The following is a 23092-nucleotide window of genomic DNA, read 5'->3' on the forward strand; positions in this document are numbered from 1 at the left end:
GCCAAACGCGGCACTATGTGCAGAATCGGATTGCATGGGCGTGAATATCCATGCAATCCGATTCTAGTGCAAACAAAAAAAAGGGTCCTGAACCTTTTTGGTGCAGATGTGGTGCCATTTGAGTCATACAAAATGTATGGCTCAAATTGCACCGCACAGAATTTGCATGTGATTTGCACAGGAGTACGATTCCTTTGTGAATCACATATGATGTACCAATGAAGTGTGAACCCAGGATGACTGCTGAAATCTGATTACTCTGGGTCAATGCACCTTTGCACTATGGTGGTAGGTTAGGATATTTTAGGAGCACATGAATGATCCATCTACCATTTTATCTTCAAGGTTGATGTGCAAGGGTAAAAAGATTGTGTTTATCATTGAACAAAGAAAAAGAGTTGGAGTTAGCAAAATACAGCTGAACCACAAAGTACATAAATGTAGTTAATGAATAACTGCTGCAAAAGCAAACCACATTGGAGGTCTTTATTACAAAAGATCTGTCTTTCCAGTTGAGCATTTGATTCATATACAACAATAACTCTGAATCTGCAAACTTTTGAGAGAAGCAGAATCAATGATTATTTTTGTAGCCAGGTAATTATAAAATATTGTAGATAACTATTTCATATTTAAAGAGAAATTCCACTTTTGTTCAGAAAAAAAACCTGCATCCCTTTAGGCGTGTGTCCCCTTTGGGAGTATCGTGCCAAAAATGACATTTTATTGCAGGGGATGTCCAAAATCAAACATGTATCTTAATGCAGACTTCTGGGAAAATCAATGAGCCAATCACAAAGGGAGGAATTGACATTTCTGGAGGGTGTTCTGTACATCATCTGTGTACACAATACCTCCAGGTGGCCATATTGCATTGCATTTTACAGAAAAATACAATGCTGAAGATTGAAAAGGAAAGGTAACTGATCAGTGCCCTGATGATCAGTGTAGATGCCCCCTCTGAGAAATGCCACTAATGCAGGACATAGACGGGTCGTTTATCGGACGAATTTTCGTCCGCAGGAAAAATCAGCCGATATTCACGCAGTTAGTGGGGCAATGCCGTCGGCCGCTTTTCGTGGATCTTCTCGTTTCTTTTTATCGGTCATGCTGGAAAATCCACGAAAAATGATCGTTTTTCGTAGACATTGGTGGCAGCAATAGCAACGACCGATTTTTTGTTTATCGACCAACAATTCGGCCGATAAACGGCCCGTCTATGGCCAGCCTTACTGGCTCAGCGCGAGGAGAAGACTGCCGATAACCGTCATTTCCTATTTACACTGTGATCAGCTGTGATTGGACATAGCTGATCACTTGGTAAAAGGCAGCTCTGATTGGCCCTTTACCAGGACACGTGATCAGCTGTGTCCGAAGGACACAACAATCACAGCTCACACGGAGCGCACCCCAGGGGGCACGCAGGGCTGTGGTTCTGGGAAGACATCCATGGTGTGGTTCTGGGAGAGGGCATCCTCCCAGAACTAGCCGATCGTGCTGTAGATGTCTTTTGGCTATAGCATGGTCAGGAACTGGTTAATAACATTCAAGTACAAATAACTTTTGTCGCAATTGTATAAAGTATATATATTTTTTTTTATTTGCCATTTTTTCCCCACGAAAGTAGGATTACCCTTTAAATTTCCAAGCAGCAGTTGGAGTTCCTGATTCCTTTTTCAAATGTTTAACAGGCTATCATTACCCACTTTGCTGTATCATTACCCACATAATTGAATGAGTCAGAAGAAGGACTTATCACCCTTACCCTGATTGTTCTGTTCCGACAGATGTGCAGAGGATCATTTGTAGGGGGAAAGAATCTGAAGGCAACTAACTTCATCTTCCGCTTGCTCTCTTTTTTTAACTTATAATGCTCAGGGAATCTTGTCATTGGTGAATCCTAAAATAAATGTCCAATAGAAAAATCAAAATATTAACCTCTTCACGCCTGCCGCACACAAATGTGCGGCCTCCCGGCGTCTGGGCCTAGACGCCGAGCGGCCGCACATTTGCGTTCTATTAAAAAAGGACATATGTGCTGTGGCAGTGCGGTATCCTGCCACGGTGGAAATCATGATGGAGACCCAGGATTCTCAACCATACAGGTTGAGGGGCTCCAGGCAGTTCTCATAATACAGAGGAAACTGGTTTATCAGTTTCCTCTTTGGTTTGTAAAGCCTGTTTGGGGACCTGTAGCCTGGTGATTTCTAAGTGATTTGGGAGGGATGAAATCTCCAATCCTGGGCCCATATTTTGAGAGCAGCCAGTGCGCTGATTGCACATTGCAAAACTACATCCCCCAGAGGAAGCTACGAGTCCCTGTAGCGTAACGCGTAGGGGAGGGGCGGTGACGTCATCACGCACCCACAGAGGAACGGCGAGTATACACACTGAAGGCAGACACACCTATAAGGCTGACCATAATATGATTTGGATACATCTTATGTAAAGCGCTACTTTATCTTTTACAATGTGAGTGGGAAATCAAAGCACATTAAAAAACTGAAATCCCGGATAAGACACTATGTTTCTTTTCCCTTCTTTTCATGTTCCATATATGGAGGATTAAGCCAAGCAGCTAGCGGAGAAAGATTTACTGAGAAGGCTGTGCTGAGGAGAGTGAGGTTCACGCAGTGGACACAGATCCATAATACAATCCAGTCTGAATAATACCATCTCAATTCATATAGAGGAGAACTATCATTCCCACTTTATTCTTTGTTTTTTCACATTTATAGAAATTTAATTTCTTTTATATTTACACAAATTATGGATTTAAGTATTTCTGTTTGATGAAATTGTCTGTTAATTGGTGGCACACACAGGTATTTAATATATCACATGAGGTAGAATATATTGGAGCGCGGTACAATATTGGATTATATGGTTAACATTTACACACCTAGAGAGGGTGTACGAAGTACCTTGCGATCTAATATTAAAATAATTTTTTAAGCACGCAATTAATTAATTTAATAAATTTTTTTATGCACGCAATCAATTGGTATTATAGTTTGCATATAGCAAATAACCCCTAGTGGCTCACAAGTAACTATCCAACTCTACGATTGCACAGGTGTGTGCTGGCCTTTTTGTGGAGGCCAGGCCATGATTCTGGGCTCCACCTCAGCAGACAGGAGTCAGAAGGGCTCCACCCCGGCAGGCAGGAGGTCACTGCCTTGGAGTCAGGTGGGCTTCACCTAGTGGAGGTGGAAGCCAGACAAGCTGTGTGCTATTGGCTAGCTGTGTGCGGGAAAGCCATTTTGGATAGAGTCTGCAGGAGACAGACAGTAATCGGTGTACAAGCCAGAAGGCTGAATATCATTTGCATTTGTTTGATGGTGGATACCCCTGTGTGGGAAGCATTTTTGTTATTTGAACTTTCTTGTAAATAAAATTGGGCAAAAAGGCCCTTAATGAAGCGAGTTGCTGTGTGCTTTAACAAGAAAAGCTCTACCATTTTGAAGCGAGTTCTCACAGTGCCGAGTGCGCGCTCCCTGCACACATGTCTACTCACGGAAAGGTCCCGATCTCCTCTTTCGATCGGGACATTTCCCTATCATGTGATGGCGTGTCATGGCGGTCACATGACCCTAAACCCGCCTCCCAGATTCTGGAACCCTTAAAGGGCTGGGAGGCGCCGGCGTGAAGGGGTTAAAGAGTAACTTTTATTGAGGGAAAAAAACAATGCCCTCTGAGTGGTTAACATACATTGCAGGGATTTTAACAAATTTGTAGCAGATTCCTACATTTTGTTGCTCAGAGGACAGAGGTATTGGGAAGGTTTGGTTTATTATAATCAGGTGATACATTCTCAGTGTTCTAATGAGAAAATCTGCAGGGTCTGCATCCTTTTAGAAGTATTTAGCCCTTGAGGAGTATCCTGCCAACACTAAAACTCCTATTGATAGGGGTGCCTAAAATTTGTGCAGCCAAGCAAACAAACAGGAAATGGAGGCATTCCGTACACCATCATATACAGAATAATTAAACAAAAATATGATGTGCTACCTCCTCATATAAAGAAACCATAAACTTTAAAAAAAAACTTTAAAGGCATACAGTGACAGTCCCAAAAAATTCCAATAAAGTGTGAAAATAAAGTCCAACATGTCGTGCTATCATCCAGTAATGTTCCTCGCCGTACTTGAATTGTGGCCCCGCTCCCTGCTCACCTTAAACGTTGACCTATAAATTATAATAGGCCAAACATACTTCAAAGAATGATGTGTCTCTCAGTTAAGCGTAAACCGCATCACCTACATCCCATAGAGCTTCTTACATGTGGTCTAGGTAGGTCTGATTCCTGTAACCTGTGCTATTTAACGTCCTGTTTCTTTGCCAGATCCAACATCAATCAAATTCAAACTTTAGAAGGCATGTGCGAATCTCATTGGTAGATGTGTTAAATGTGACTCTGCAAAGGGTTAGGGGTTAGTGTTAAGGGATGGCTTTGTTTATCAACAAAGCCATGCATCTCCATGTCAGCAATTGACATGGGGACCACCGGGCTTTGTTATGAAATAAAGCCATTTTTTTTTTTGAGGAAATGTGCCTTAAGCAAGCTATGGTAACATTTGAGACAAAGTTTGTAAGAATTCAAGTGAGGTGGAAATTTTGAATTTCGCTGTGAAGTCACTTTGACCATTCCTATATGCTGAAACTGGAAGCTGGAAAGTTGCAGATCGAATATCTAGAAAAAGAAGTTTTTTTTCTTTTTTCTTAACCCATAACTGTAAAAATGACCTTTTTGCTTTATGAATGGTGGAAACATTATTCCTACTCATCATGTATCATGTTAAATGTCTTTTGAATTTCAAATGCTCTCAACGTAACTGTTTTACTATTTTTTCTTATATTCAGGTCGCCCCACGACTTTTTGCGAAATTATGGGAAAAGCAGAAATTTGGCTGATACGGACTTACTGGGATTTTGAGTATCCACGTCCAATTCTTCCAAATTTTGAGTATGTTGGAGGCCTACACTGTAAACCAGCGAAACCTTTACCAGAGGTAGCTACTGCTTTAACTTAACTTTACACATACAAGTAAATAATGCTAAATTCTGCAGACGGCAGTCTTATTATACAGGCTTATAGATGGTTTTGACGACTTGAGACTTTAGAAGGCAGCATAGAGAACAATTTTATTTTATGGCTGTACTGCATCATTAGAATTCTCCAGCAAGGGAAACTGTAAATGAAATGAAATCTGGAATGCAGTACTTTAAAGAGTATCTAAAGTAAGTATTTTTATTAGATTTGGATAACTAGGGAAGCCTTTATTAGGTAGGGCTCCTCCAGTGGTAGAGGTTCTTTGAGCCATAAACAGGGGTGGATTGAGCTCCTGCCTATACAGAACACCAAAGTTAAGGGACCCTTCTCCACTGATGGCCACTGTTAGGGAGCCCTTCTTCCCTGACCACCAATGTCAGAGGTCTTCTCAACTGACCACCAATGTAAGGACCCTTCTCCTCTGACCACCAATGTTAGGTGCTCTTTTCATGATTATTACTGAAAATAATTCTGTCAAATAGAACATGACCATATACTCTAGAACAGCCTTTCTCAACCTTTCCAACACAGAGGAACCCTTGTAAATAACTTTCCGCTCTCGGGGAACTCCTGCTAAAAATTATTATATCTACAACTTATAATATTTTAGTGTGATGTTCAGCGGAAAGAATTACCCCCCTCAGATAGCTAAAAAGATCATTGGTGCCAGTGGGAACTTATCTGAGAGGCAGAATTTCTTGCTGCTCAAGGAACCCACAGCAACCTCTGGAGGAACCCTAGTTGAGAAACCCTGCTGTAGATGCACCATATTTATTCTCAGGGATTTACTGAGACCTAAAAATCATATTCATGGTTCCCCTGAGGGAAAAAGGTTAAGAAAAGCTGTAGAAGAGAAGAGTTAATACTCCTGTAATTTTTACTCCCAAAATATTTTTGGTCTTTCCTTTCATAAATCTTTGCCACTTTCTTTACCAGTGTTTTATTGAATGATCTCTTTGATGATAGGCATTGTAACTGGTGTATCTGAGTACACCAGAACACATTATTTTACATTATCAGTTGATTACATATTTTATATTATTATATAATTTTAGATCATATATTTTCCCCTAGGAAATGGAAAAAATTGTCCAAAGTTCTGGAGAACATGGGATTGTGGTGTTTTCCCTTGGCTCTATGGTGAAAAATTTGACAGAAGAAAGAAACAATGTCATTGCTGCTGCCCTGAGCCAGTTACCACAAAAGGTAGTTTTGTTTTCCATAAACTAGTGACATACAGTATATTAGATCTATTATGATTATAAATTAAAGTATAACTAAAGGCAGAGTGAAGAGGGCATAGAACCCATGTCAGTTGTCATTGCTCCCATTCGGGGGATTCACCCCCTCCATTTGCCCTGTATACCATTATCATCAAAAGTGAAAGTAAGGCCTCTTACACACTGTACTGATGTTTGAATATCAGCATTTCTGGCCGTAATTTCAGACATCAGTTTTGTGTGTATACATGTGTATATTCCTAGGCCAAATCCATTAATATTTATGCTCATACGGGCGTATTTGCACACATATGCACACACAGGCGCAAAATTTCTGAGCAGGAATGCAAATTTTTCTATTTTTTTTTACTCAAGAATACAGTGTGTACGGCGCATGGTAAACAATAGGCTGCATTTTAGATCAGTAAAAAAAATGCTGTACTGAGCTTTTTCAAGCTTGCAGTGTGCTAATGGTAAATGGTTAGAATATTATGTGAAAAAACTTACAGCACAATATGCCTATCCAAGTCAATATATGCAAATATTGCAGCTAACGTAAAGTGTTCCCACATACAAAAAATATACACAAAAAGGCAGCGCAATACTAAATAATGACATGATAAATACACATAAATCTTGCTCAGTGACAATTATTTAAATACCGTATATGTGCTAAATCATATCACCTTATAATAAACATCTAAACGTGCTCCATCCCATAATAATGTCCATAATTACCATGCGTTTTCTGAAACATATTCACTGTGCGTTTATATATTAACAATGTCCCAATATAAATGAATACTTCCGTCCTTTTAAGACTCAGTGCTCCAGGTGATAATATGCAATCTCTCCTCAATATATATACATTCAGTGATTTCTTGTGACCCCGTTTGTTATATCCTCCTCCGACACACTTATGCGCTCACCTTGTGTATTGACCTGAACTGTCAGGTCAAACCACGCCTTGCCCTTTAACCCGGGCGGGTATGCTGATGTATCACTCTCCAACTCCTCCTGCACCTCCACAGTCCAAAATGCATTTCTTGGAAGTTGACCCGAACCCACAGATCAAAAGCGCACCTTTCCCTTTAATCCAGGTGGGTTCTGTAGCAATCGTACGTACAGATATGGACGCGGACATCTATTTTGCTCAAGATCCACCATCTTGTGTCATTCTCACTCCAAATCAGTCCCCCTCCCTTTTTGTAGAATGGCATGTGGTCTGTGTGCTTGCTGAGTTCAGGAGTGCACAGGGCACAGCTGGATACACATCATGGTTGTAAACCCACTTAGCTGGTTCCAGGGTGTCTGGCAGACTCTTGCTCTGGCCGGATCATAAAGCTATAAACCCGTCAGTCACTGGACTTGAAAAGCATTCCGAAATAGCAGTAAAACATACATCCCATTTGAAACCACTTTTTCATACAATTTCATAACTCCTGGCAGGAAATAGGTACAATAGAACAAAGCATATATTCAGATAGGTCAGTTTATTGCAAGTCACCTGATGCCTTACATCCCTAGTTAACGTCTACCCGAGAGCAGGAAGTGATATCTCTTTAACCGTCACAGGCAGATATGTCATATCTGGTGTCCGGACGTTCAGAATATGATTCTGCACATTATTCTATCAGTGGATAGGATGCTACATGTACCTATGGAAGGTTATTGACCATGCTGTGGACTTGTGGGGTTTCGGGTCACAGCCGCGGTCTCCGCCTAAACCCCCTCCCCATTCAAAGTGAGTAAGCTGAATGACGTCAAGCCGTAACCGGAAGTGGACATTCCGCCATCTTGGATAGGGGATTCAATACAGTTTCATTCATAAAAACTACATACAAAGAGTTATTGATCCTGTAGTGTCCCAGGGGGACACATAAAAATGTGAGTGGTTTATTTTAGAGTTTTAATAAAAGTTCTTATTGGTTTGATATACTTCACCATCTGGAGCATTTTTTCTATTTCTGTGGTGTATTTTGGAGTTTGGAAGTGCATGAGGAGTTGGAAATATTACACGCCAGCGAACCCACCTGGGTTAAAGGAAAAGTTGCGCTTTTGACCTGAGGGTTCGGGTCAACTTCCAAGAAGTGCGTTTTGGAGTGTGGAGGTGCAGGAGGCGTTGGAGATTGATACATCAGCATACCAGCCCAGGTTAAAGGGAAAGGCGCGGTTTGACCTGACAGTTCAGGTCAATACACAAGGTGAGCGCATAAGTGTGTCGGAGAAGGATATAACACTGGGGGTCACAAGAAATCACCGGATGTATATATATTGAGGAGAGATTGCACATTATCACCTGGAGCACTGAGTCTTAAAGGGACGGTTGATTAAGAAGTATTAATTTATATTGGGACATTGTTAATATATAAACGCACAGGGAATATGTTTCAGAAAACGCATGGTTATTATGGGATGGAGCACGTTTACATGTTTTTTATAAGGTGATATGATTTAGCACATATACGGTATTTAAATAATTGTCACGGAGCAAGATTTATGTATATTTATCATTTGATTATTTACTATTGCGCTGCCTTTTTGTGTATATTTATTTTGGTAAATGATTAGCACTTCCACCTGGCAGTACTAGGGTCGCTGGTTCAAATCCCAAACATGGCACCACTTGCCTGGAGTCTTCATGTTCTCCCCGTGCCTGCGTGGGTTTCCTCCGAGTACTCCCGTTTCCTCCCACACTCCAAAGACATGCTGGTAGGTTAATTGGATCTTGTCTAAATTGGCCCTAGTATGTGTATGTATGAATGTGAGTTAGGGACCTTAGATTGTACACCCCTTGAGGGTTAGGGACTGATATGAATGTACAATATATATGTAAAGCGCTGCATAAATTGATGGTGCTATATAAGTACCTGAAATAAATAAAAGGACTAAAGACACCAAATGTAGGGTCATCGCTGCAAGAGCAATAGAGAAATTTTCCAATAGGGACACTAGTTCTGGTGACCTGGGGGTCCCAAGGGAATTCCCTTAATTTGCAGAGATTTTCTCACTTCCTGTTTTGGCTAGGGGACAGGAGGTGAAGGTACATCACCTCAATGGGACACAGATGGCAAAAGATAAACTGACGGCGGTTATACCCCTCCCTTACGCTATGCAAAATGGAAAAAAAAATTGCCTATAGTTCTACTTAAAACATTTTTTACCAGTTAGTTATTTTACAATTCTTGCTTGTTTATTTTTATAATTATCTTTTTTTTTAACCTGTGACAAAATATCCTGATTTGAAAAAAAAGACAAAACTGGGTTATTTTCTATAAAAGTAGACTTATGGTTTAGCCTAGGTTCACATATGTGCGGTGCAGTATATTGCATGTGATTTGCACAGGAACCGCACCGCATTCCTGTGCAAATCATATGCGATTTGTGTGCAGTGCGATTGGCCCCATACATGTATGGCTCTATTCACACCGCACCCTCAGCAAAAACGTGCAGGACCCTTTTTTGGGTCCGCACTTGAATCGGATCTTATAGGTATTCACACTTATGTGATCCGATTCTGCACATCGCATTTTGAGGACCGATTTTGGGGTGTTGTTAACTTAACATACACGCCCGCAGCGGTACGCATAAACGGGGTGTGATTCTGATGTGGTGCGGAATTTGCACAGAAAACGCTGCAAATTCTGGACGGATCAGTGTGAACCAGGGCTAAATATCTACGTAAAACTCCTGAACTTGGTCATTATTTCTGTTTTAATTAAAGTAATGAAATATGTTTTGGGTACAGGTCATCTGGAGGTACAGTGGGAAGAGACCAGAAGCTTTAGGAGAGAATACACTGATATATGACTGGATACCACAAAATGATCTGCTAGGTATGTCTTCTGGTAATGTTATCATTTTACAGCATAGGAGAGTTAAAGTGGAACTCTGGGATGAATAAATATTACCTAAATTCAGTACAAGACCCATGGGTATGCTTGTTGTTTAATTCTTGAATCTTGGTGTGCTTTTTATAGTTCTTCTAGATCTATGCAGTAATCCAGTGTGAAACTTTCCCTCTGCGCAGGAGCTTCCTGTAAATATGACCTGTCACCGCTGCTGTCTCTCTTTGCTCAGGTTGACTGGTCTTGTCTCTGACCCCTCCTGTAGTTTTCTGCAGTCAGCCTTTAGTGGGTACAGTCTGCTAGACCCCTCCCACATCTGTTTTCTGTACAGGCTAGATGCAGCACAGTGATGATGTCACTGCTACTTTTACAAGGTATTATCCAGATTTATGATACCCCCAATCAGATTATATTTAACCTTCCCCTCTGGCCCATGTATATAAACAGCCAGAAGGGTGCATTGCAGGAGCGGGTGGCCGTTTATAAACGTCCTCCCGCTTCCCTGGGAGCTGTACAGGACCTCTGTGTGAGGTCCCGATCATGTGATCACTGATTGGCCAATGAGTAATCACATGAATAGTAGTAAACAAGATGTCACTTCCTGACATCATTGCTTACTACGTGTGAAATCTGTGAATGATCACCGAGATCACATGGTACAAGGCTATTCACAACAGCCTTGTACCATGTGACAAGCTGAGACCAATCACAGCTCTCACAGTATTTCTCAAAGGCTGCAGGAATGCAGCCAGAGAGAAGGAGAAATGATTGCTTTTACAGCCTTTGGGTGTAAAAGCAATCAGTGTAACAAAAAAAAAAAAAATCTTCATCACCCCCCACAAGTAGTAGTGTCACTATGGTGACACTGTATTGCTAGGGTGACAGTATGTTTAAAAAAACCATAAATAATATTATATAAAAATGTAAAAAAACATTTTTTTAAATTATAATTTTTGGTTATAAACGCATTTGGGTTATTTTTTTTTTACTTAAAAGCTGAATACATTTTGGCCAAGATTTATGAAGAAAGATTATTTATTTGCTAAATTTTATAAGAAAAACACTTTTTTTTTAAATGTTTGGACTTTTTCTTTTATATAACAAAAAAATAAAAATCCCAGTGGTGAATAAATACCACCAAAATAAAGTTTTATGTGTCTCAAAAAAAATGCATTAGGGTACAGTGTTGCATGACCGCGCAATTGTTATTCAAAGTGTGATAGCACTTTGAAAGTGTGATTCAAAGTGTGATAGAAAATTGGCTTAGACAGGAAGGGGGTGAAAGTGTCTGGACTTGAAGTGGTTAAATTGAAAGTGTTTGGGCCTGGAGTTCAGCTTTAAGGTGTGTATTCTGTGTGACTAGGAACCAGATCCATGCCTTTATTGCGAAGGCTGTGAAACAGACTTACTAGTAAAAAGCAATGTCTGCTTAATACGTCAGGGTCCTCACTCCCATATCAATATCTGCATTACAGTATAACACAAAACATTTGTGGGGAAAAAAAATGAGATGATATCTTCACAATGCCCCTTGCTTCGGCAATAGACAGGGTGATGACAAGATCCGCTTGGCAAAATGCTGGGATTGCTGAGCTTCCAAAATCTCATGAGAAGATGCTCCATCATAGTGTCATAACTCTTCTCATGAGATTTGGGAACCAAATAATTCCCCAGATCTAACCGGAAGGATTGTAACATCACCGTTACTATTAGTAAAAATGTAAAAAAAAAAGTAAATCTAAATAGATGCCACGGCTTAATGCATGATGTGTTATGCCCAGGGGCGGACTGACCATTTGGAAACTCGGGCACTGCCCAAGGGCCCGGGGTCAGTAGGGGGCCCCATGAGATGCCCCCGGTACCTTTTTCATAGGCTTTTTTGAGTTTGGGCAAGGACACAGAGGCCCCATGATCCCCTTTTGCCCGGGGGCCCCATGAGTTGTCAGTCCGCCCCTGGTTATGCCATTGCATCTTTTACAGCTGAACTCCAGGTAAACATCTAAATGCATAGATTAAATATATATATAAAATAATATATATGAGCTGTTCTATCTAAGAAAGGATTTGCATTTCTATATATTCATTACCTAGATATACACAGCCCTGCCAAGTGGATGACACCACCTTCTCTCTCACAGAGACTGGTCACCCTACCCTGTTGAGAGGAGCTGTGATTGATGAGGTCAACTATATTCTCACTTTGCTCTATCCTACAGTCAGTGTGCTCCTTTTCAGCATATTTGCCTGCAGCATACCTGATTAGCTCATTATACTGTCACTTCCTCTCTCCGTGTGAACTCTAGTTTTGAGGATTGCAAAGTGCTGAAATCAAGTCAACTTCAGGTACTTTGCATTCAAAAAGCATATTTATTCCTTCATTAAATTGGTAGTAAAGTGCGTTCTTTAATAAAGCTTACCTGCAGGTAAAATGAATATCTCCTAAACGTGCACCGTTTAGAAGATATTCTGGAGAGCAGCAGCCAGAGACATCACCGGCCCATGATCTCTGTAAAAACGGCATGCCTGTGCCATTTCTTCAGAGCTGTAAGCTCCACCTGGGGCTCCCGCATGCATATGTGGGAGTGACGTCATCGCGTCATCATTTGGACGGTAGCGTGGTGACGTCATTTCATACGGATGGCAGCCGCCATCTTGCTATACCCAATTTGGTACACCCATCTCTGCTATTTTCCCCTACATGCATTTATGGGTCTGTGGACCCATTTTTTTATGTAAGCGCTCTTCATTTTAATTTAATACATTTTTGAAACATATTGCACTATGGGAAGTCCCTTGTGATTTATTCTTCCATCTGTGGCCCATGTGAGAGGAGTCTTTTGATGCATCCGAGGTATTACTGCTGGGTGCATTTATGTGGAGCTTGCATAACCTGTGCCAGAGTTGGTTTCTCATCCATTTAAATAGGATTTCTCTGACACTATATCGAGGGGATACGCAAAGATGCCATCACTGAGCATATTATCAAGCATGTGTGACCCTTTATGGTCATAGCTGGAGGTGAGTGCGCACGCTAGCTGGTGGAGGATTTTTGCAGTGGTCACTGGTTGATTCACAGTTTAATGAAGATTTATACACTGATTGGGACTTGTCACTTTATTTTTTCACAATTTATATATATTTGATGTTTATTTACATTATATTTATATTTATGTATTCACGATATTTATGTTTCCACATATGAATACTGGTCCCTACTTATTTCTAGGTCACTGCATTTAATCATTTATGAACATTTATTGGTTTATTATATTCTGGTCACATTTTTATGTGTGATTTACACTTTTTTGATTACTTTTTTGATTGCATTTAATGTTTTTTGGGTTATATTATTTTTGTTGTAAATTTTGAGTAGCGCAGCATCAGTTGCTATTATAAGTAGTGTAAAAAGGCTGTCTCTGGAATAGGCTACCAGATGTTTTCCTAAAACTGGGATATTGTTTGGGATAGTTAATTTTGTTCATATGTAACCATGTACAGGCTTGATTTATATTAGCAAAACATCATTACAAGAGAAAATAAAATATGAAGCAAATGAGGGTGTTGTAATTGTAACTATTGTGTTGCTGTTATAACAGTTATAACAAAACCAGTGATATTTACAATGTACAATGCATGTGCTTGTTTTTTAGGTCACCCCAAAACAAAAGCCTTTATTACACATGGTGGAACCAATGGAATATATGAAGCCATTTATCATGGTGTTCCTATGGTTGGAATGCCACTCTTTGCTGACCAGCCAGATAATATGATTCATATGAAGACAAAAGGCATGGCAGTTATAGTTGACATAAACAAAATGCAAACCCAGGACCTGGTCGATGCAGTGAACATGGTCATCAACAATCCAGCGTAAGACTTTTGATATTCCTTTGTAACAATATATAGAGTAGGCGCTTCCTGAAATATCACTAGGTTCTGTCTGGTGATGATTATGAGCAAGAAAAGGAGCCATGTAGGTTAAATACCTCAAATAGACACATATACACATACAGACTCTATGTACAAAAACAATTTTAAATCATGAAATACAAATTTTATGTTGAAAATGCCAATAAGCTAACGGCAGATAGGCCAGGGACTACGTAACCACTACTACCAGTACTGCTACCAGTATAGCAGAAGATAATACTGGTTCAGATATACAGATCAGGTCTGGATACAGAGGTGAGGGTAATATGCTGATGGCAAAAGACTTCCCAGGGAACAGGATCAGAATGGCTTAACCGATCATAGGAACTAGAAAGACTCATTCCTGAAATTATAAAGAATGGGAAAAAAATAGTAAGACATGGATAGCTGGAACTGAGACTATATACTAGCTGAACTAAAGTAACACAGTCCACAAACAGCCATGAAAGTTATACAGATCACAATCATTGTGTTAAGGCAACCTATTCATGCACCACAAATGTACACCTGAATGTTTTTTTTCCAGAGCACCGCAATGCGCAGATTTTTTCTTTTGTACGGAGCTCTATGGCGCAATGCTTGATGATACCTTGTGAATAAAAAAGTCAACCTTGAAGTCAAAGCACAAAGAGCATGCATAAGGGTACAGTAATGGCCCAGCCTCCAAAGAGGAAGGGCCTAAAACCCTGAACCCCCCCTCCCCAGGTTGCAGGGCTCCCGATAGGCCATAAGGTTCCTTGCCCCTATCTAGACCGAAGCCAGGTGCACCCCCCATCATAGGGACCTGCCAAAACCAGTACTACAAGTCCCAAAGAGAGACCACCTGATTGGGGATGAGAAAAAGACCCAAGGGCCACAGATTACCCCCTTCCCCACAGCAGGGCAAGCCCCGATAACCTGCACCCTCAGTCTCTGTACATAAAAAAAAACAACAAACACATGTGCAGTGCTAGTGCCCGTGATAAATAATAAAACAAAAAATAAATAAGAAGTGCCAACTGCAATGTCACAAGATCAATATAAAAATGTCCCCTGGACTAGCTAAAAGGTCTGCCCAAGAGGCATGTGCAAGAAAATCAAAAAGTGGCGTGACCAAATGCTAGTGAAACTTTGTGGGTTACCGCACCCAAAGCGTTTTTTCTGGTACCCCTGGGACATCATTCCCAGAAGGCACATCACCAGGAGCTTCCTGCACAGATGTCTCACATCAGAGCCAGGTTACTGGCAAGGCAACATAGGGCCTGGTGGGTGTCCTGGGAGCAGAAAAAAGCACCATGAACAGCTCAGTTATAGAAATATATTGCTGACTCCGGAGTGCGGACCAAACATTTTTTTACTCTTAGGGCACATTCTCACCAGGTAATTGAGCTGTGCTGATCTGCTTTTATCAATGGGGGTTCAAGGTATGGGCGGCACAGTGGCTAAATGGTTAGCACTTCCGCCTGGCAGTACTAGGGTCGTTGGTTCAAATCCCAGCCATGGCACCACCTGCCTGGAGTTTGCATGTTCTGCCTGTGTGGGTTTCCTCCAGTTTCCTCTCACACTCCAAAGACATGCTGGTAGGTTAATTGGCTCCTGTCTAAATTGTCCCTAGTATGTGTATGTATGAATGTGAGTTAAGGACCTTAGATTGTATGCCCCTTGAGGGTTAGGGACTGATGTGAATGTACAATATACATGTAAAGTGCTGCGTAAATTGATGGTGCTATATAAGTACCATAAATAAATAAGGCAAAAACACTGAGAGAACGATCGTTCTGTATGTGCCCTGTTCACACCATGTAAATGTGTGGGTGCGGGTTGCAGAACTAATGCAGCATGTCTGCATTTTTACACAATACCACTAACAAGTTAAAATGCATATCAGGGCATCACAACACACTTTTTTGCAGAGCTAAATGTATTGGGTTTTTTTGGAAGGGGGAGTTGGTATTGTTAAATAAACAAGAAAAATTAAACACTGTGACCTGCACAACAAAGACCAGTGTGTGTATGTTATTCGTGCATGTCCACTGGTGTGAATGGGCCCTTAGTCTACCTGACCCACCTCCTCTGGCCTGGTCCAATGGTGTCAGAGAGCTTATGTCTTGTAAGCTTCAGGAGAAGAATGTCAAACCAGTCAAGTCTTACGAATGTAAACATTTTTTAATGGTTCACCAAGATGAGCACTCCTTACTTCTGTGGAGCAGAAGGAGTTGGTACATCACCCCGCCCCCGCCTCCATGCAGAACTATGAAGGGAAAGGCTATCCCATTTGTGTATTCTAGTTCAGGAAGTGACATCTTGGGTTATCTGACAGTCATAGGAAATGAATGGGAAAGTCTTCTAATCTTCAGCCAGCTTATGGAGAAGTTTTCCTGTGTATCACCCGTACTTATAGGTGTGTTACTGTAGAATGATGGTATAGCGGACAGGCTGCCACCAACAGTATTATTGTAGAAGAGTGCAGACCCAACACAACAGTTTCACCATCTAGGAGGATGTCAAAAAACGTAAGATGTAATATTTCCCCTTTGGCTAAGAAATAAAATAGGAGAGTAAGATCATTACTGATATAGGAGTCCTCTGGTCTGTTTTGTTGAGGATTTAATATTGTGATATTCAAGAATTCCTAAAAGAAGCAGCTGTCCTGGATAGAACAGAAAAAAAGGAATAGAACACACACTAATCATGTATTCCATTCCGCAGACCAAAGACTGTTAATAGCAAAGTTTCAAGCTGTTGCAGAAATGGATCGATGATTTTTGTGTGTCTCACCCCACTCTACTCTGCTAGACACCAAGGTTCTTTAAAAGCTAGCTAGTAGATCAGCCAGAGTTATTAACCCTTTCGCTGCCAGAGCTGTTTTTGCGTGTTTTTTTTCTTTTTTTTTTTGCACACATTAAAAAAAATCAGCTTGAAGATTAGTTAAAACCACCAAAACAATACATATTTTCTGAAATCAGATTTTACAGTACACAATGTTAGCACAACTGTTTTTCAAGTGAAAATCTTCAGTAAAAAATACAATTAGCCCAGGTTCACACCAATGTGGTGCGGGAAATGCTGCAAATCCCGTTTCTCGCATTGCATTGCAATTGCATCACGTTCATGTGATCTGGTGCGGGTGTCAATAATAAATTAATGACACCCTGAAACAGATCGTAAAGTGCGACACGATTGCCAGAAATCACACCGCATGGGAGAGAACACCCATGCGATGCGATTCAGGTGCGGATTTAAAAAAAGGGTCCTGTAGCTTTTAGGTGTGGATGCGATCTGAGCCATAAAAAATGTATGGCTCAAATCACACCGCACAGATATTTGCATGTAATTCGACAGGAATGCGGTGCGATTCCTGTGTGAATTACATGCGGTGTCCCGCACCATATAGTGTGAACCTGGACTTAAAGCAGAAAAGCCAAGGAAGCTGCCATCGTAGCTTGTGTATGATATGCAGTTGTCATAGTGCTGCACATCATCACCATTTGATGGCTTGACAGTTCGGTTGAGTGCAAACATAAGAACACTAGTAATTGCAACAATTATCATTCATGGCATGCCTTGAATGTAATTGTTGTGGGAGTCAGTTAGGTCTTGTTCACACTATATACAGAGATGTGAGTTTTTCTGCAAGCATTCTGCAAGGGCACAAAGAAAACAATTGCTCTTTATGTGCCAACTAGCTGTTCTTGGGTCTTGTGTGTACAGACACTTCTGAAGGATCTTGGAAACTTTGTTCTGCTAATACCCCCTCTGGTGCTAGAGAGCCAGCTATGGGTCTAGTTAAAGGGGACATAGGCTGGTGTCCTGAAGAGCTTTGTCCACCTAATCTCCTTCTTGAAGGGACTCTGCTCTTAAGGCTCTAAGAAAGAGATTTATAGCTAACTACCACCACTACTACTACCTTAAAGCTGAAGTCTATTGTTTGCTGCAAGCACAGACTAGATCTGAAGCTTTTGGAGTGTCCCAACTAATCCCTCAACCCTATCCAAGTCCTTCAAAAATAAAAACAACAAAAACAGCATCCTTAAACTGGTAATTGAAGAAATGTGTGAATGTGCGTGTGCCTGGCTCTGGGACAAAGATTGAGGGAAACCTGGACAGTATTCCTGCGGCTCCTATGGGAATGGCGCTACACATTTTTCTCTATCCATTTTTATGTGCGTTTGGTATGACTGAGACCTTAAAATGGTGGCTTTAGTTCCGCTTGTGTGACACTACACAATATCCTTATTTTTCAAAAATAATTCATATGTATCTGCTACCTAAAAGAGAAGTTTAGTTTTTTGGGGGGTTTTTTAGAAATTATATAGAAATTCTACTTAGGTGAATGCAACATCGGTCTGATGCTGCATTTGTCCCCAGCAGGCTCTAACACTGAGAACTGAGCAATCAAAGCCCGCTGATGGCTCAGTTCTCAGTGCTCCGTGATAACTGTGCTTCAAAGGCCTTTCGCCATTAGGCATCATTTTTTTTAGGAATGTAGTGTGGCCACTCGTTCATGGATAATTAAATGTAGTGAAAAAACCTTACGAGCTACTATGAACCCCAAAAAAATGAAAAATGTTTCTAAAGTGTCTACAATACCACCCCCCCCCCCCCCCCAAACTATACAAGTAGCTGCTAAAACACAAAAACCCTCTCATATGTGGGCAAAATCAAGATGAGAAAATAAAAATATTACTGTGTAGCTCTACACATCAAATTAAAATAAATAAGTAGATACTGTAAGTGATAATAAACACATGAAAAGTCCCAATATGTTGCTTCTGAATATATATCCTTTCTCCTATGACCACTGATGCTCCAAAACACAGAGAGTGTGCACATTTCCTCCACCAGATGTCTGCTCACCTCCAGCAGTGTGACCTCACATATATTATGCTTGGTCTAACCACACTTTTGGTCCCAAAGTGGACTCTGAAGATCAACTTGATGAATAATGGATTCCAATGGCTTACTCCAAAGAACCTCCTTCACCAATAGTAATCCTCATGAACAAAAAACTGTGTCCACCGATCGTAGTCACCTCTATGCTCCGGCCCAACCCCAGCCCGTCTCTTCTATTAAATAGAAGAGACGGGCTGGGGTTGAGCCCAAGCAAAGAGGTGACTATGATCGCTGGACACAGTTCCTATTCCTGTGCGATTCAGATGAGGGCATAGTGTGAACTAGCCCTTAGAGCTGCATGCAGCAGTTGTATGGACATAGCCACTCGTTCTATTGTGGCAGGTGTGCAGGGAAAGGTGAGTGGCCTCAAACGTGCAGTGTCTCCAATTGGAGCTGCTCACATTACATTAGGATGAGTTGTATGTCCGTACAGCCCTTGAGTGCCCATAGAGAAGCATGGGTTGTTTTTTTGACTAACCAGAATATTCCTTTATTGAAAAAAGAATAACAATGGTACATAGACATTTGAAAAGATTGAAACAAAGACATGTAATGCAACCAGAGCCACACACAGATGGTCAAGTACAATATAGTATAAGAGCAAAGGGTAAACATATGTAAAGGTACAGTAATATTCCCATGCAACCCTAAAGGCAAGCAAGGAGGGATCGCAGCCGTGCCCAGACCTGTACAAGGATAAGTATCCACAAGAGAGGCATGGTCAGTGGTCCAGCCCTGGCTGCCACACCAATCAAATTTCAGTGGGCATTCCTATTAATACATGTCAATTTGTACATAGGAATATCATCATTGACAGCTTTTTCCCATGAGACTATGGAAAGGGAGGAGGATGCATTCCAATGAAGTATAATTTCTTTTTTGGAATAGTAGAATAAGTAAGATATCAATAACTTAGTGTGCGGGGCCTTTGCTTATCATCCTGGATTCCAAGTAATGCTAAGGCTGGCGAGGCTGGCAAGGTCAGCTGTAGTCGGTGGTTTACAAGCTCAAACACTGCCACCCAAAATCTGGACACAACCGGACAATCCCAAACCATATGGTAGTAAGTGCCCTTGGACCTGAGACATCAAGGACAGTCTGGGGACCTCAGGGGATATATCCTTTTGTGGCATATAATACACTCTGTGGAGGAATTTAATTTGGATCAATTTATTCCTAGAAGAGATCACCAATTTCGAGCTATCCTCAAAACACTCCTCCCAATCCGCTTTCTAGGCCTCCCAGAGGGCCTCCATTTTGGAGGAATCCACACAGATTAAAGCTGAATAAAGGAAAGAGAGTGGTTTGGAAAGGGGGCCCTGGGCCAGGAGATTCTCAATAGGGTCAGTAGCCAACTGAGGGGGCACTGAGAACTGGGTTCTAACTGCATGTCATAGCTGGAAGTACCTGAATTACATCTGCCAGAGATCCACGGTCGCCGCCACCAACATGCGACAATCGCACGACCGCGACTAACAGTAATACGTCACGCCCACGGCGTCAGACCCCAGACCTTCTCACCAAACTCGTGACTGAAGGACCAGCCGATCTAAAACCGTGGTGTGACGCGCATAACAAGGCCCCACCCAGCTGCACCCTGCACAGCGATTGTCCAGCTAATGGGCTACAATCGGTGCCTGCAGCTTGAATGCGCTTGTTACTGGGTCAGGTTAATTACACCACTAACCCTTCACACTGCCACCACCATCTTGAAATGTACAGAGAAGACGGACTCTGTCAGAAATACACTATAATGATTGAAAAGTCACCTGTCCAATATGGTCAATTGGGCAGGGGGTAAACAAACAAAGTAGCGTCTCTTCAAAAGGCAGGAATTCGTGAATTGCAGGTAAGCGCTTAGAAACAGTTTAACACTTTCAGAAAGAAAGAATTATTACTAAAAGAGTCAAACAGGTGCAATAAAATATTTACAAAGAGATGTCACAAAAATATATATACATGTATATAAAGACACAGCAAAGAGATAATTAGGAAGAAGATTACAGGGTTAAGTTACTTGCCCATATGCCTGGGTTTGCAGATCCAAGTTGCAAAGGGTCTCCCCAGGTGGTAGATTGATGTTACGCTGGGAGATCTGTGTGTCGCTCTAACTCACTTCTCTCTTCTTAAAAGTCCCTCTCAAAGGGGGGGGCTCTGACTACACGTTTTGGGAGTGGTCAGTGGGAAACTCTGAATTAAACTACAGCTTCATAATCCATGACATGAAACATACGGTTGACCTGAGGAATGTTCAACTCTCTTTTAAGTCCGGGAGAGAAGCTATCTTATCTTGATTACGATGGAGGAGAAAAATACATGTTCCAGCAGACTGCCTGGTACCTGGCTGATCCACCCCATCTGTCAGAAGATAACGCTTCCCTCTCAGGACTGGAGGGGGTAGGGAATGAGGGCTGAGAAATAGAAAATATCTCGTATAAAGAGAAAAAAGGGTTGAAGGAGAACTCCGCTCCAACTCTGATGAGCTAGTTTGCTGCAACATCCATCTACGGAGTCTAAATTTGTGCTGTAGGTCTCTAAAGGAGATTAGGGATCCCGAGGCACTGACATCTTGTAGAGTTTTAATACCGAATCGGGCCCAAAGGTGGGGTCAGGCAACAGTCTAAAGTGAGAGAGCATAGGATTCCCCCAGAGTGGATGATATGGGAACCAGTGCCCTGGCTGTAGGAAATGTTTCCTAGTGGCAATGCAGACCCTAAGAGTCGACCCAATAGGGTGCGGCAGGTCGGTATAAGCTTTTTTTGACCCAGATAAACCAGGTTGCCCAGCTCCTGAAGTAAGCCCAGGAGAACCGCCTCAAGACAAACCGCAGCATTAGACCAAGAGTGGATGAAACAAAACCGGACCGACACCAGCACGGCTGCCCAGTAGCAAGTCCAAAAATTGGGCAATTGCAAGCCAGCACAGCGCACCGGGAGAAGCATGGGCTGTTTGCATGCAGATCCATGCAATTCCAGCTGCATCCCTGCAGTTAGAGCCACAATGCCCATGTGAATGAGCCCAATACCTATTAAACACTTTAATGAATATCTAATCGAAAATACCCATTTTAAAACACAGGATGATTTCCCAAGAGGAACAAGTGCAAAAGTGTCTTTACAGTTTTAACAATGATTAATCTGTTTATGTATATTATTATTGTTATGATGTTGTGATACTTATGTTGGTCAATTTCAGGTATAAAGAAAACGCCTTGAGGATATCACGTATCCATCATGACCAGCCAGTTAAACCTCTAGACAGAGCCGTTTTCTGGATAGAATTTGTCATGCGTCACAAAGGAGCGAAGCATTTGCGTCCAGCTTCCCATGATTTAACCTGGTATCAGTACCACTGCTTGGATGTCATTGGGGTCCTGTTGTTCTGCCTTTTCACTATTCTTTACATCACTGTCAAGATCTTCTTATTCCTTTGCAGAAAATGCCGCCCAACCAAGAGAAAACAGAAAAAGCACTGACAGAATGAGTAGTACATTGTAGCTAGAAAATAGGTGTTCAGTTTTGATTTTTTTTTTAAATACGATCAATAAAAGCCTAGCGAAAAAAGATAGTCATGTGAAGTGTATTTTTAAAACAACATTGCTACTACAACCAAGCATTATACAATTGTGTATTAAGGACTACTGTAGTAAATGTACCAAGCTGGCTTATTAACAAAAGAGAGCTATGGATAACAAATGCTTAAAAAACGTTCAGGAGTCAAAGGGCTCTTACAAATGGCACTACTGGATTACTTTTATTGGGGACTCTGGTGGAGTGATATTTACATGCAAGATCCTAAGTGTAGGTGGCATCAGAGTGTAAATAGTATAAGCCAGGGCTATTTTTCAGGGGGAACGCAGTTCCGACACCTCCAGCACTAAATGTGTGTAATGGCAAAGGGTGCTGGGGTGTGCTGGAGGGTTTATTGATGATGGCCGCTGGATGATCTATTGTTGCTGCTGGGGGTCTGTTTTAGTGCAGGTCTATTGGTAGTGGAGGGTCCATTGTTGCTGGGAGGAGTCATACATTCCCAGAGGGTCAGTTGATGCTGGGAGGGATCTACTGTTGAGAGAGAGGTCTATTGTTGCTGGCTGTTGGAGTGTCTATTGATGCTGGCTGCTGGTAGATCTGTTTTTATTGCTTGGGGTCTATCATTGCTGGCGTGAATCT

General features: G+C 41.5%; 1 protein-coding gene across 4 annotated transcripts in view; it reads left to right on the plus strand.

Annotated features, from left to right (window-relative positions):
- LOC149460506 (UDP-glucuronosyltransferase 2A1-like) overlaps positions 1–22490 on the plus strand; it is a 62985-nt gene extending 40495 nt beyond the window's left edge. For all 4 annotated transcript variants that reach the window (XM_089679567.1, XM_089679569.1, XM_089679568.1 and 1 more), the window contains 5 exons: positions 4864–5012; positions 6128–6259; positions 10022–10109; positions 13772–13991; positions 22119–22490. In XM_089679567.1, coding sequence (XP_089535693.1) covers positions 4864–5012; positions 6128–6259; positions 10022–10109; positions 13772–13991; positions 22119–22398 — 869 coding nt within the window. In that variant the 3' untranslated portion in view covers positions 22399–22490. The remainder of the gene's footprint in view (positions 1–4863; positions 5013–6127; positions 6260–10021; positions 10110–13771; positions 13992–22118) is intronic.
- Positions 22491–23092: the final 602 nt, after the last annotated feature.

The sequence above is a fragment of the Staurois parvus genome, unplaced genomic scaffold (assembly GCF_062004578.1).
Source record: "Staurois parvus isolate SC_StPar_1 unplaced genomic scaffold, SC_StPar_1.0 ptg000227l, whole genome shotgun sequence".
In the NCBI taxonomy this organism is placed as follows: Eukaryota; Metazoa; Chordata; class Amphibia; order Anura; family Ranidae; genus Staurois; species Staurois parvus.